The 14,169-nt window shown below is 43.1% G+C and overlaps 1 protein-coding gene across 1 annotated transcript; it reads left to right on the top strand.

Moving 5' to 3' along the window:
- The first annotated feature begins 1,499 nt into the window (after positions 1-1,499).
- Positions 1,500-12,845, top strand: NIT2 (nitrilase family member 2). Its single transcript, XM_048293884.1, has 10 exons — positions 1,500-1,594; positions 3,529-3,647; positions 5,963-6,083; positions 6,204-6,292; positions 8,209-8,302; positions 9,280-9,354; positions 9,777-9,855; positions 10,504-10,602; positions 11,647-11,702; positions 12,118-12,845. The coding sequence occupies exons 1-10, from the start codon at positions 1,567-1,569 to the stop codon at positions 12,204-12,206; spliced, it is 849 nt and encodes a 282-aa protein (XP_048149841.1). The 5' UTR covers positions 1,500-1,566; the 3' UTR covers positions 12,207-12,845.
- Positions 12,846-14,169: the final 1,324 nt, after the last annotated feature.

The following is a 14,169-nucleotide window of genomic DNA, read 5'->3' as shown; positions in this document are numbered from 1 at the left end:
GTGCTTTGCACCTTGAAGGGATGATACTTCACTTTTTATTCTTTTTCTTATTTGGGAAGAAATTGGGAGACAGCAGTTCTTTGCACCTGGAGCCATGCAAAGTGTGATGTCTGGGGAAAAAAAAAAAAAAAGTTGTATATGCTCTTTCTGCCATCATGGGCATGTGTAAAAAAGAGGGAGGCCTGCTAAGGGTTGCTGCACTGCCCATTCTACCATCATTTGGCTTGGTCAGATAGGGTTTACTGCTCCAAGGGGCAGGTTGAACATTGTCTGTTTGAAGGAAGGTTTGTAATTGCTGCAAGCAGTAGTAGCTGTGCATTTTACGGTGGTTAGGCACTTCTGTCCTTTATCTCTCTGCATGTTTCCTGAAAGGGAAAGTGTGTAAGAGATTGATCACCCTGGGTAACCCATTCTATCTTTGCTTGTCCTGCCATCATGTGCTTTCAGCTTACAGATATAATCTTGTGTGAGAAACACTGCCTCTACACAACATGAATCTGCAATTCTACAAACATGCTTCTAAAATGCCCAAGGCTGGAAAATATGTACATGAGACAGCAATGTTTTGTGCTGAGTAAAGAGGAGCACTTGGTGTTTAAAGCCAAGGAAGAGCAGCATGGTACTTAGCATGTTGATTTCACAGAATTATCAGTGTTGGACAGGACCTCTGGAGCTCATCTAGTCCAAGGCCTCTGCCAAGGCAGGGTCACCTAGAGCAGGTGACCCAGGAACTTGTCCAGGTGCGTTTGGAGTGTCTGCAGAAAGGGAGACTCCACTGGGCAACCTGTTCCAGTGCTCTGCCACCCTCAATGTAAAGATATTCCTTCTCATGTTGAGGTGAAACTTCTTGTGTTTTAGTTTATGGCCATTGCTCCTCGTCCTGTCACTGGGCACCACTGAAGAGAGTCTGGCACCACCCTCTTGACAAATGCCTTTGAGATACTTGTATGTGTTATTGAGATCCCCCTCAGTCTTCCCTTCTCTGGATTAAACAGGCCCAGCTCCCACAGTCTCTCCTCATAAGAAATGCTCAGATTATCTTTGTGCCCTCCACTGGACCCTCTCCAGTAGATCCTTGTCTTTCTTGTACTGAGGAGCCCAGAACTGGACACTGCTCCACATTGGAGCACTGTGGAGATGTTTGTACCTTGGGAGATGCTGTTCTTGTAAAGAAAGACGTGCATGCCCCAGGTGAATGAGTTGCCTGTAAACTGGTACAGTTTACAGTCCCTGGGGATGAGCCCTTAGCAGACATAAGGCAGCCAGGGGTTGTTGCGCAGGGCAGGGCAAAGAGGCTCTCGGCACAGCCGGAGCTCGGGGGCTCCGCTGTTGCTGCCGGCGCTGAACGGGCCCGGGGGAGCGCTGCCCGCTCGCTGCCACCCTCGCAGGCCAGGCGGGGCAGGGGAGCCTCATCCGTGCGCGGTGCCCTCGGCAGGCGGGTCACGGCCCCAGCCGGGCTGGCGAAAGGCCGTGCGAGGCTGCTCCTAAACAAACCCCGGGCCCGGGGCAGGCGCTGCGAGTCCCGGCAGCCCCTGCGGGCCGCGCCCCGCCCGCGCGGTGCCGGGAATGCGGGCGGCCGGCGGAGCTATGGCGTGTGAGTGGGATCCTGCCCCGTCCCTCTCTCTCCTCCCGCGATCCCGGCCTCCCGCCCGGCCGGGAAAGGCTCCACAGGGGCTCGTCCCCGGCACCCCGCGCCTCCCCGGCCTCCCCGGCTCCGGCGCGACCGGGAAAGGCCTGGGTGCTGGGCGCTGGCAGAGCCTTGGAGGGTGTGCAGCAGTGCAGGGAAGAGCTGCCCTGGCGCTCCGCTGGGCACAGACCGGGTTGCAGCGCTCGCCCTGCAGGGGTCAGCTCGTCAAGAATTGCGAACAAACCGGGCGTGCTTCGCTTGCCGTGTTTAGAAACAAAACCAAGCGTGTTTTGTAATGTAGTGGTAGAAATGTGAACCGTTGTTTTACTCTGATAGGCTTTTACCTGGTTGTGGCCTACATTGCTTTCGGCTTATCCTGAGAATTGCTTTTAAAGAAGTTTTTGAGGCAGCTGGTCAAGGCTGGGAGCAGAGGTCTCTCTCTACAGCACTGCTGCACATTTCTCTGCATTTCTATTACTTCCGCCTCTGAATGTTTGTAAACGAAGCTGTCGCACAAATACGTCAGTTCTGTTGTGGGTGAGCTTCAGTTTTGCACCTTAACAAACTGCAAACCTGAGACATGGGGAAAATAAGATCAATTAATTAATTACATTTCCTAGTGTTTTAAACATTACAGGATTTTTTCCTAGTAGATGGTGCACTTTTTTCTTTTTTTCTTTTACGCTGAAATGTAAATTTTTAAGTGCCCAACTTCTCTGAACTGAAAGACATTCCACAAATACTGGGAAGTTTCTGACAGATCCCTAGTATGGTTCTCTGGGTCTGGAAACTATAGTTACATCTGTTCAGAGTGCCAGATAAGCTTTGTTTGCTCTTTAGACCCAATAGTAAAAGTCTCTTACATGAAGAGTGGCAAGGGGAGCAGTTAATCATTTTTGTAACCTGTAGAAATTAGCTGCTTAGTTAATGAAGTGAGAATTAAGTAGGAAAAAAGATGTATCTCGACTGCTCCTGACCCAGTCTCATCTTCACTTGAATCAGCTCTCCCAGTTTCCCTGACCACGGGGACTGTGTTGCTTCCAGATTTTTCTTTTTCCTATTGTGATCTTTGACTGTATGATCAGGGAGTTTCCCAGACAGGAGAGGTACTATGAAACTGGGATATTTTTCTTTGTAAAGCCAGAGAGGGTGGGTTGGTTGGTTGGTTGGTTTCTTTGTTTTAAAGGAAACAGTTCTACTTGATCAGGGTGTGTTTTCCTACAACCTGGGGTACTTGGAGATTCATGGAAGGTAGTCCCAAGGGGTGTGCAAAAAACTTGGGTACTCAGAGAGCCTGCATATGTAATATCCTGCTTAGTGGGTGTGGAAACTGTTGGTAACACTTGCAACTTTGCCAGAAACCAGATTGCTAAGAAATGATCAGAAAGATGTTAACCTGTCTTGGCTTTTATAGCCATTTCCCAGACTAGGTGTGAATGGAGGGATAAAAGCAAACAATTCCTTTATTTGGTGCTCTTGGGATTATCCAGTCCTTTAGTGTGCTAGTGACATATTAGGACTTGCAGCGCTCATCAGGTGACGTGTGCAGCAATAAGATGGGCTCCCAGTATGCAGCAGCCTGGGCAGGAGGGGCTGGAGGGACCTGTGCTCTCCCTTTCTGTAACATGGCCCCTTCCCCTAGAGCATGGACTGGGTGTTGCTGGCACAGGAGCTCTGAGATCTTTGCAGGGTGGTGGCTGTTAACAATCCTGGGTTTTGATGCTCTGACTGTGTTAAGAGACTGTTTCCAGAGTCATAAATAGGCTGCAGAATGAGTTGGTAGTGGTTTGTATATATGTTCATGTATTAACTCATTTGTGTTCTTCAATGCTTGTTACTGAATTTAAATTTGGAAGAGTTTCCTGGGGGAATTCTGATGAATAATTCTTTTCTGCCATCAGCCTTCCGCCTTGCTCTTATCCAGCTTCATGTATCTGCTGCTAAATCAGATAATCTCCAGCGAGCCTGTGGACTGGTGAGAGAAGCATCAGCTAAAGGAGCAAAACTTGTGGCTCTACCTGTGAGTAAAGATCATGGCCTACTTAGCACTTATGCCTCAAACCCTTCAAAACCTTTTTCTAGTGTTATCAATGCATTATATATTCCTCTTTCTCCCTGTATGAAGCTTCAAAATAAAAATGAAAAAATCCCAGGGGTTGTATCTGGCAGCACACTAAAAGGTGGGAGAATGAAAAGGGAAAAAACAACAGGTTGACCTTTTTTGTAGTATAAGATTCTGGTAAATTTTTTGCTGGTTTAAGTCCTAGGCAGTTCCATCATTGATATATTCTGAATTCATGTAAATGATTGTAGTTTGAATCTTTGCTGAAGAAGTGTAGAAAAAGGTGACTTTCAGCTAAAGAATGTTGACGTGGAGGTGAAAGAAGACAAGTACACAGTAACTCTCTTTGCTGTAAGGAACGATACATGAGAAACAAAACAGACATATTTCCAGCAGGTCATTTGGGCTGAATTATGATTAAGACATATTTCTCTTGTGACTTCTATGTGTGGAAACATAAATAGCCACTTTATCAATCACTTCTGACTTATTTTTTTAACGTCAGCCATGATTACTTTGCTGAATTTTCACACAATGGGTGTGCTGGCAACAGGGTATCCTTCCCAGTGCAGCTTTGAGCTTTTCTCCTCTCTTCATGAGAGTACTTGTGTTACTCCTGTGCCCTGCAGCGTCTGACACTGGAGTGCAAAGTTCATCTCTGGATGAACTTTGAGTCTCAGTTTTACACACAGAATGTATTCTCTCCTGCTGTCATGGGGGAAGCATTGAGCAACCTTCCCAGCTCCTCTGACATGGTTCTTGTGTTGCAAATGTGACCATTCAGTGTTCTGCCTGAGCCTCCTATGTAGAGATTACCTGTTATTTACTGGTTTCATCATGTGCACAAACACTGAATTTTCCAGACTTACTTAGTTGAGATACTTGCTTTGCCAACAATAATTTATGCTTTTAGAATACAAGTTGTCAAACACGGACGAGGTATTTCATAGAGTTTTGGGAGATACATTTTGTATTGGCATTAGGACATGGGCATGAAATATTCTCTTCCTTCTGTTTTGTTTCTTTGGGGGATCGTTGTTTGTTTTAATAACTTTATATGAAGAAAAGTAACTCACACTGAATATATGAAGATGGAGGCGTCTGGCTTTGCTTTCACTTCTTTGAGGTTCAGCCCAGATTTCAAGAGCTTGGGAAGCTCATTTTGACAGCCTGCAGAGACTTCCCTTCTGCTTCTTCCATCTACAGATTGTGCTGTGAGTTAGCTGGTACCTGCTGGCCTAGTGCCTGTATAAGGGGAAAAAAAGCCCCTTCCAGCTTGGGTTCATTCATTCCAGTTCAGTAGAACCTACCTCCGTTGTTAAAAGTTTGCTTGAGCAGATGAAGCAGAAATGTTTATTGTGCTAATCACAGCTTGATTTTTTTTTTCCCTCCCTTTTTCTTTGCGGGGGTGGGGGTGTGTTTGTCACTTCTGATGAGCAAAGGGGACGGTGGAGGCAGATGTCTGGGCTAGGAGTCCCCTTCTCACAGAAGAGAAGTTGCTGCCATCAGTTGCTGCTGATAGCCTATCTGTGGCCTCCAGCTGTACTCCTTCAGGGGACAAAAAAGTGTTGGGTGGGGTGTCTCACGTCCTCACAGAGCTGGCAAGTGTAATGCAGAGTGAAGGTTCCTGATGTCTTGGGCATCTCAAATACCACTGGGCCACTTAGTTTAGGCATTCTGTTAATCTGTGTAAAGATTACATGGCTGGTTCTGAGGGATAGCAAATCTTTAACTAGGGCCGAAGATGGAGGACACTGTTCAGTTGTGAGGAAATAGTGTTTAAAGGAGTGTTTTAGAAAAACACAAAGTAATTTTAAGAAATGCATGCTTTTGCAAATGCTATTTTAAAAATTAAGAAATCATGGGCTGTGGATGAGCATGAGCATTTCACAGTTTTGAGAGGATCTATTGAGCTTGTAACTTGTCAAATGAGCTGGGTGGAACTTGGCTTCTCATTCTAATGTGAGCATCCCTTGTGCTATTGCTAAGCCCAGAGCAGTGAATGTGCTAGCCTTATAGCTTGCATGATAGTCCTAGCTCATGTTCTGTTTGACATGCACTCCACAAACACACCTCTTGTATTTTCAACGATTGTTCAAGTCTCTCTGGCCTTCCTGACATTTTCTGATTTGCTTACGGAGCTCCTATAAACTAAACTCCTGTAACTAAAGGTTGTTTGAGAACATTGTTAGAGAGGAGTTTGAAAATTTAGGTACATCTCGTTGTAGTGGTGTTACTGAATTTTAGCTTTTTTTTTCCCCATCTAATTCTAGGAATGCTTCAATTCTCCATATGGAACCCAATATTTTAAGGAGTATGCAGAGAAGATCCCTGGGGAATCAACACAAAAGCTGTCAGAAGTTGCAAAGGAGTGCGGCATATATCTCATTGGAGGTAGTTTACTCTTAGTGACCATCTCACTGGAGGAAAAATGGGCAATGTTTATTACTGCCATTGGATCAAAATTACATAAATAATACAGTGGGGGAAATCTCTGTTCTCACCTTTACAAAGGATCCATTCCAGAAGAGGATGGTGGAAAGCTCTATAATACATGTACTGTCTTTGGGCCTGATGGTGCTCTGTTGGCAAAGCATAGGAAGGTAAGATGGCAGAATATTGTTTTGAAAAGTTTTCTCAGCAGTGTTGCATGAATTATTTCATCTATGCTTAAAGGTGATATAAATTAGTAGAATCTTGCATTAATAATAAGTTGTGCACCATCACCCATGAAATTTCATGTAACTTTTATTTGGGGCATGTAAACACCACTTCAAAAGGTGGTCATAAATTTGTTCTGGATAAGGATGACAAAATACTAGAAGGTATAATTGGGTTTCCTCATTGTCTTGGGGTGACTTTATGATGTATATCCCATATCTCTGCCCTATGCCTAGAAATTAATTCTTGTGCCTTTCTATGCCTTTAAACTGAGCCTGAGAGGAGGAAGGAAAAACTGAGCAAAACTTTTTCAAAGCAGTTTGCAGCTTGTTCAAGGTCACACAGAGATAGTGACTTTTTTTTCCCAGCTGTGGCGGGGAAGGGAGGACGCACCGGGCTTGCGGCTTCCCTGTCAGCTTCTGGCCAATTTCAGCTTCTTTTTCTCCAAAGGGAGACTGAGAATTGAAGTTTTTTTTCCTTCCCTGGAATTTTGGATTTTTTCCCTTTTTCTGTGGACTGCTTCAATATCAGAACACATCGGGAGGACTTTCCACCGGGCACAGAGGGCCTGGCCCTGGGCCAAGCCCCAACTCCAAGGAGACCAAAGGGAGGACTCTGACACTTTCCCAGGTTTTTTCTCCACAGTGAAAGATTTTATCATTTAGCATTATTTTCCTTTTCCCGTGTGTTTGTTAAAATAAATAGTTTTATCTCCTTCACTTTCCTTTGAGGAAAATTTATTCTTTCCTGAACCTGGTGGGGGAGGGGTGGTGACCTGCCTTCTCTCAGAGGATATATTTCTAAATTTGGCCAAACTGGCACACTCTTATGCTGGGAAAACCATGATGAAAACTAAAACCTGATCCAACTCAGATATCTCTGTACTTTGGCCTCAGTCTAAAACACAGTGCCACTTGAACGGGATCGGGATTTTCCCTCAGCTTTCCAATGGATTTAGTCCTTCTGTTATAATAAATACTGTTCTTTACACACTCTGTGCTAAGTCCAAGTTCCACAGTTAAGCTGTTGCTGCTGTTTGTGGTAGATGTTTGCTTACTGTCATCTTCCACCTCAGCATTGCTTTGTACCTTCTGGAAAACTCCTCTCGTTTGTAACTCCAGAGTCAGTTCCTGTTCATGGGACTGTGCACACAGGGATCACTCCATGAGTGAACAAAGCTTATTTCTCTCAAGGATAAGCCAGAAAGAGAATGCAGGGTTACTTGGAACAAATGAGGTGGTGCAAAATACCTCGGTGGTGCAGGTATCCATTTATTCTGTTTGCTGATTCTACATTAGCTTCACTTACTAGTTCACCTTGTGCAGCTCTGTGTTGCCTTTCACCTGTCACAGCACACCAGTCTGCAAGCCCAGGAGTTGTTTGTAGAATGAGTGCAGGCTTGTACTAAGTATGAACAAATAATAAAATAAAACCAGCTCTGTTGTTAGGAAGCTCCAGTCAGGAACACCACCTTCAAGGTGGGATAAAGACTCTGGCAAGGGAGGGATAAAGACTGCTCCAGGCTCTCAGAGGAACCTACATAGCTGAAGTAATGGGAGCTTTATGACTTGGTGAAGGTATTTTCTTGGGAAGTTTTGCAGGAATGGGACTCAAATGTTAGAGACCAATCATTAGATCAAGACATCTAGCTGTTTTGCAGGTATTTGCAACTATAGACATGTATTTCTGTAAAGAAGAAAATGCTTTAAATCATCTTTGAGGGATCTAACAATCTTAAGCAGTAATGTTTATGTTGGATCCTGACGAAAGAGTAGTCTAGATAACAGTAGAAAACACATGCCTAAAGAGGCTTAAATACCAAGCAGAGCAATTGTTATTAATCACAGTATAATTGCAGGTTCATTTGTTTGACATTAACGTTCCTGGGAAGATACAGTTCAAAGAGTCTGAAACACTGAGTCCAGGGAATAGTTTCTCCATGTTTGACACACGTGAGTACAAGACAAGCCCTCTCTTTAAGGAGCTCTACTATAGTAACACTACAGTTACTCTGGAGTTCTCTTCCCCCTCCTCCTTCCCAGCAGTGGATTTTTAGACTATCAGATTGGGCTTTTGATAACCATGGCAAATATAATTTAAGTTTGCCTCAAGTGTTTGGGTCACTTCTGAAACTTTTAAAAAGGCAATGTGGTTGCAAAAGGACAGAGGAGTAGAAAGGGTTGAAACATACATCACCCCACTTGCCTTTATTAAATAATGGTCCTATTGATTTGTTAGAGAGAAGTGACTGTATTTTTTTGTAGCAGTTACAGTTTGAAAATGGTTCTTACAAAACATGGTTTAGAAAAGAATGTATGTAACAGCTACACTGCTACATGGCTTCATGTGAAGATAATACAATAATGGAAACAATTAACTAAATCAGAAATCCCATTCTAGCCTTCTTGAATCAACTACATCAGATAAAAAAAGCAAAATACCTACTCTTCCCTGCCCCATATTGCTCAAAAACTGACAGAGTGTGTTTACTGAGCTCTCCAAAGAGTCTTATCTGCCACAGTCACTTTCTCCTTGCAATGTGCATGCTCTAAGGAAGTACATGACTGTATTTTTACTCCATGAAAAGCAAGGAATGCTTTCTTTACTTGTAAAGGAAATAATTGAAAAAATTGCAGCTAAATGAGAAAGGAATATGTTACACAAAGACCTGATACAACATGATTTCGTGAAAATGGCTGTTCTTAAAGGGTAGATAAGACTACTTCTCACAGTCTTTCTCTTATCATTGAACATGAATTCTCCCTCACCAAGAGCCAGTGCTTGTTGGACACACATTTAAATATAGCTCCTGCTGTTGCTGTGAGCCCTGTAAAATAACAGTTGGCAGGATGGCTACAGGGAGTCTTGTGACTGCTTTTGTGTTCTTGTGCTAGTGATATGACTTCTGTCTCTTGTGTTTTGAGAACAGCATACTGCAAAGTGGGCCTGGGCATCTGCTACGATATGAGATTTGCTGAGATGGCTCAAATCTATGGCCAGAAAGGTGAGGCTGGGTCACCTAATTGAGCAAGGTCAGCCCTAAGGCCAGGCATAGGCAGGGCTGTTTCTGGGTGGTACGTGCTGGGTGATCCCTGTGATCAGGCATTCTTATCCCCAGCCAGTAACACAAAATGCATCCTGTGGCCAAGACTCTTATTCACATGAGTGACTCCTCTCATGGAGTAAAGTAACCATCACTTCCTGATCCACATTTGGTGGTGGAGTGATGGAGTTGGGAATATCCCCACAACAGCTCTTGGCTGATGTAACTGTGTTATGCAGGGACAGGCTCTGTCTGGTTCCATTTTGGGCAGAGGCTGGGAAGTATTGAAAGAAACCTCACCTTGGGTTTCAATGTGAAGGGCCACTCTAGAGTAAACCATCTCCCCTTAATGATGCTTGGGTTCTAATTGTCTCTTAACAAAGGTTGCCAGCTGCTGATATATCCAGGAGCTTTTAACATGACAACAGGACCAGCTCATTGGGAACTCTTACAAAGGGGACGGTAAGATCACAGTAACGGCTTATCCTCCTGTTCTAGAGGAGTTCTGGTGCATGGAACTGAACTTCCTTGTGTTCCAAATGACACCTGGGCATCAGAAGTGGTGCTGCAGGGCCACTCTGCCATTGGAGCTGTACCATCCCTCAAGCCTTGCATGGGACACCAAAATGATTTTACTGTCAAGGAGAAAAGCAGGAAATTCTCGAGAAGCCTGTACTCCTGCCAGCCCCTGTTATGCCCTTTCAAGGACTTTTTCCCATGGCTCTATAAGCACCCTTCACACCCACTTTCTAGAGAGAAGAGCCAGTAACTGTTTGGGCAGTGTATTATTACAGGTAGAACTAGACTGAGATTCCTGAATGCAGTATTATTTATTCATTTGGTCAGCTTCAGTCAATTTTGCTACATACCGAATGAACCTGTGAATTACATGATACTCTATGCACTAACTCTGCAGCCAGGTGCTAGAGACTTGTCTTTCCAGGCTCTTCTTTCTCTGACCTTTGTATCATTCACAGTTTTGGCTAGTCATTTAGAGGATATGTAGCTTGTCCTTCAGAGTGGATTCTTTCTCTTCTGCTTAATTAAATGGTATTATAAAAAACAATTCTCACTTTTTCCCTCCCTTCCTTCATCTTTCTGTGAACACAGAGCTGTTGATAATCAAGTCTATGTAGCTGCTGTATCTCCTGCTAGAGATGAAAAAGCATCGTATGTTGCCTGGGGACACAGCACTGTAGTAAATCCATGGTGAGTTCAGTAAAATAAAAAACAGCACCCTTTTTTTTGGTTAAAAAAATATTTTACTTGACAGTCAACTTCAATCCTACATTTCCATCTACTCTTAAAAGTGCAAATTCTTGGTAAAAAGCACATGAAATTTGAGCCTACATTGTCAAAATCATCATTTAAAACAGTCAAACTGAAAAACAAGAAAGTTGGGAGTATGTATTCATTTTGGTAGTAAAGATGCTACTTAGTACTAGGATTTAGCATTAGTTGAACTGCTGACCTTGTCAACCTGTTCGTGAAGTTCAGTCAATCATATGCACATGGTAGTTCTCTGTGTAGAACCAAACCATCTTAAACAGCTCACACAGAAGTATCTCATTTCCTCAAAGAACAGCCCTGCTTTGACATAAGAAAGAACAAGAAGAATGTCTTCAGCTAGAGAAGAGAGATTCTGACTTGAGCAGAAGTCAGGCAGGTGCACAGGAGGTAGAAGTGACCAAATCTTCAGGCAGTTGTTTTTCTTTCAGGTAAATCTACTGACAGGTCTCTTCCAGATGACTGCAGAGTAAGAAAAACTTTGTCCATGCCTTGAGCTTTTAACTTTGTATGATGAAAGCAGTGACAAAACACTTTGTGGGAGACATGATAAATCATGTTCAGTAGTTCATGCAGACTAAAAGTACACTGCTATTAAAAGCCAGTAGGATCTTCAAAGGAGAAAGTGTTCATCTTTGCCAATGTGGTTGTTCCTTTCCCCTTGAGGTGTGTCGCATGCTCACAGGCACTGGTTCTCAGAGTGGCTTTTACCATGGTTCTTGATCTTTGAAGAACACTTATGTTAAGTATGTACATGTTACATATAAAATGTGCCATATATAAAGCCTGGAAGCCATTTTCATCATGCTAGACTTATGGATTATGATGTTATTTTTAGGACAGACCTGTCTTTACAGCTGTAGGCATCAAGGGTAGGAACTCCTTTTTGTACAAACAGCAGCAAGCAGGACTGATGCCTTGAGACCAGTGTGTTAATCCTGTGAACAAATGTGCTTAATTTTTCAGGGGTGAAGTCATAGCGAAAGCTGGGGCTGAGGAAACAGTTGTATACACAGATATAGGTAAGGGAAAAGTTGTTTTGGTTTTTTCCCCACTTTTTTTTCTTGAGTACAGGTCATGACACTAAGGAGAGACAGTTTTTTAAGTCTGTGGCGTACACATGCAACTACAGATGATGCAGTGTTCCTCTGCCCTGTCCACCTTTGCTAGGTTAAAGCAAGGACAAGCAGCACTTGGCTGTGCTGTTCTATACACAATACTCTATAGCTGTACCCTTCCAGTTCACTTCCTTAACAACAAGGTGCCACCTTAGGATACAGCAAAGCTGAGGCTTCCTTTAGCCCTGGCTGCTCACTTGTAGTGCCCTCCAAGCCCAATCTCCATCAAAGCTGCTATTTTCCCTGTCTTACCTCAGAGCAAGTCAGGAGCTTTCTTTTTTGCCTGGTGTTCTCTTAACTCTTTTCTTCTCCCCTGCAGATCTAAAGAAACTTGCAGAAATACGTCAACAAATTCCTATTTTAAGCCAGAAGCGTTGTGATCTCTATGGTGTAGAGATGAAGAAGTGAAGCTGAGTGAAGAGGGAGGGTTCAGCTGTCACAATGGCTGTTGCCTTCATCTTTGGAAGGATTTCCTTAATAGTTGCTCCACAACTTACTGCCAATGTGCCGGTTAAGAAACTACCATGTAACAAAAAAACTTGGTGCAATTCTAAAATTATTCAAACACAACTTTTATATCTCCTCTCATACTTAAGTATTTCATAGTATTTTACAGCTAGCATAAAGGTGGAGATGAAATCAGTTGAACACAGCAGTGATTGATTTTTATGCATCATAATGTTTTAGTTACCTTTTGAGGGCTTTTTGGAGAACACAGGAATGGAAATCTTGTTCTCTGAAACTCCCTCTCAAGTCAGCTTTGGTATTATGAATTTTTCAGTAATTATCAGAAAATCATGAAGCATGACTCTTCTCACTCTGTCCTTTTTAGATGTACATGTCTTAACTAGGGTCCTTGAATGCCCTAATTCTAACTTGGAAAGCTTAAAATTTAACACACTGAGCAAAACAGGCCCAATTCTGCTCTGCACTACTTGGGACACCGCAAGAAGCTGCCAGACAGAGCTGCTACTATAGAAGAATCTGTAACAGTGTTTGGTTATGAGTCTTGCCTGGATATAAGCATTAAATTCTCCTTATGGCAAATCCTGCTCATTGCTGAAGTGACATGGGTTACTGTGTTGGTACAATAATTCACATGTTGCCACACCTTTGCTCTCCATACTGCTTCCTTAATAGAATTTTTGAGTGGGTTTTAATTCTGCTGCCTGGAAAAACCTGAGGGGCTTGTTGCACTGCTAAGTCCTTCTGCCCACAGTCTCTCAGAAGACCGCTCAATGTTTGAATGCGTTTTTGCTACCACGTGCAGCTCCTATCCACTGCAGAGAATACATTCCTTACTGTGCTGCTTTTGCTGGAGACTAACAAACTGATTGTGAACAATGGCTTTAAAATACTGAAAACCAGCCAAGCATGTTGCACTTTTGGTTTTGGTTTTTTTTTCTTAGAAGGGCAACATCTTTTAATGTAAAAGGAATTTACAAGTTACGCTTTTTATTCCTGGGGATGAAAAAAAAAAAAAAGGAACTCACCAGCCTTCACTGATAAGCTTTTAGTTTTCCAGCAGCATTGAACAGCAGTAAGGCTAAAAGAGATTTCAAAATACAGAAGTGGGAGGGAGAGAAGGTTTTGTCTTGCTCTAGCTAACCACATTTCCCCCCAAACCCTCTTACCTTTTATTGGTGTTCAGCAATCTTCCTCTTCCCATACTTTTTTTGTTTGGGGGGCTTTTTTGGTTGGTTTTTCTTTTTAACATTATTTTGGCTTCTCTGCAATGAGCTTAGTGTGTATTTTATAAACAAAAATAAATGCTCAGCCAAGCCCTGATGCATGCTTCCCCTCAAAAGCTAGGTCCCACCATTCCACTCGGTGGCATTATCTATAGCAGCAGGTATTTTTGGTTTGCACTTTTCACTGCATTTTGGTGTACACACTGCACTGGAACTCTTAAGAAACAAGCCACAGAGCACAAGGTGAAATGAAGGTTTATTTGTTGCAAAATAAATATTAAAAAATTAACAATTTCCCATTTGAGCCAAGTTTCCTGCATTAGATTAGTGCTTCCCACATCCATATCCATGATGGCCATCACTGGGCTCCAACTTCTAAATCATAGTAATTATTTTATCTCTTTCTCTTCCCTCTCTGTACTCATTCAACATGCAGCAGTAATTAAATACTACCTTTGGAGGATTAAAGTAGTGCAGGACTCTCATGGGCTGACCACTTATATCTGAGAAATGCCAAGTGCAGTCTGCAACAGGTAACAGAATCTGTGGTCTGAACTCCCCTCCCCTGGAATCCCAAATGGAGAGCATAGATGAAAATCTGTTATAAGCTACTTTGGTGAACTCAGCTGAAGAACTGACATGAGCTCAGTTCTCTTCAGTCTATCAGGACAACTTCTAAG

Source organism: Corvus hawaiiensis, chromosome 2, assembly GCF_020740725.1.
Source record: "Corvus hawaiiensis isolate bCorHaw1 chromosome 2, bCorHaw1.pri.cur, whole genome shotgun sequence".
Lineage (NCBI taxonomy): Eukaryota > Metazoa > Chordata > Aves > Passeriformes > Corvidae > Corvus > Corvus hawaiiensis.
This window is presented reverse-complemented; position numbering and strand designations above follow the sequence as displayed.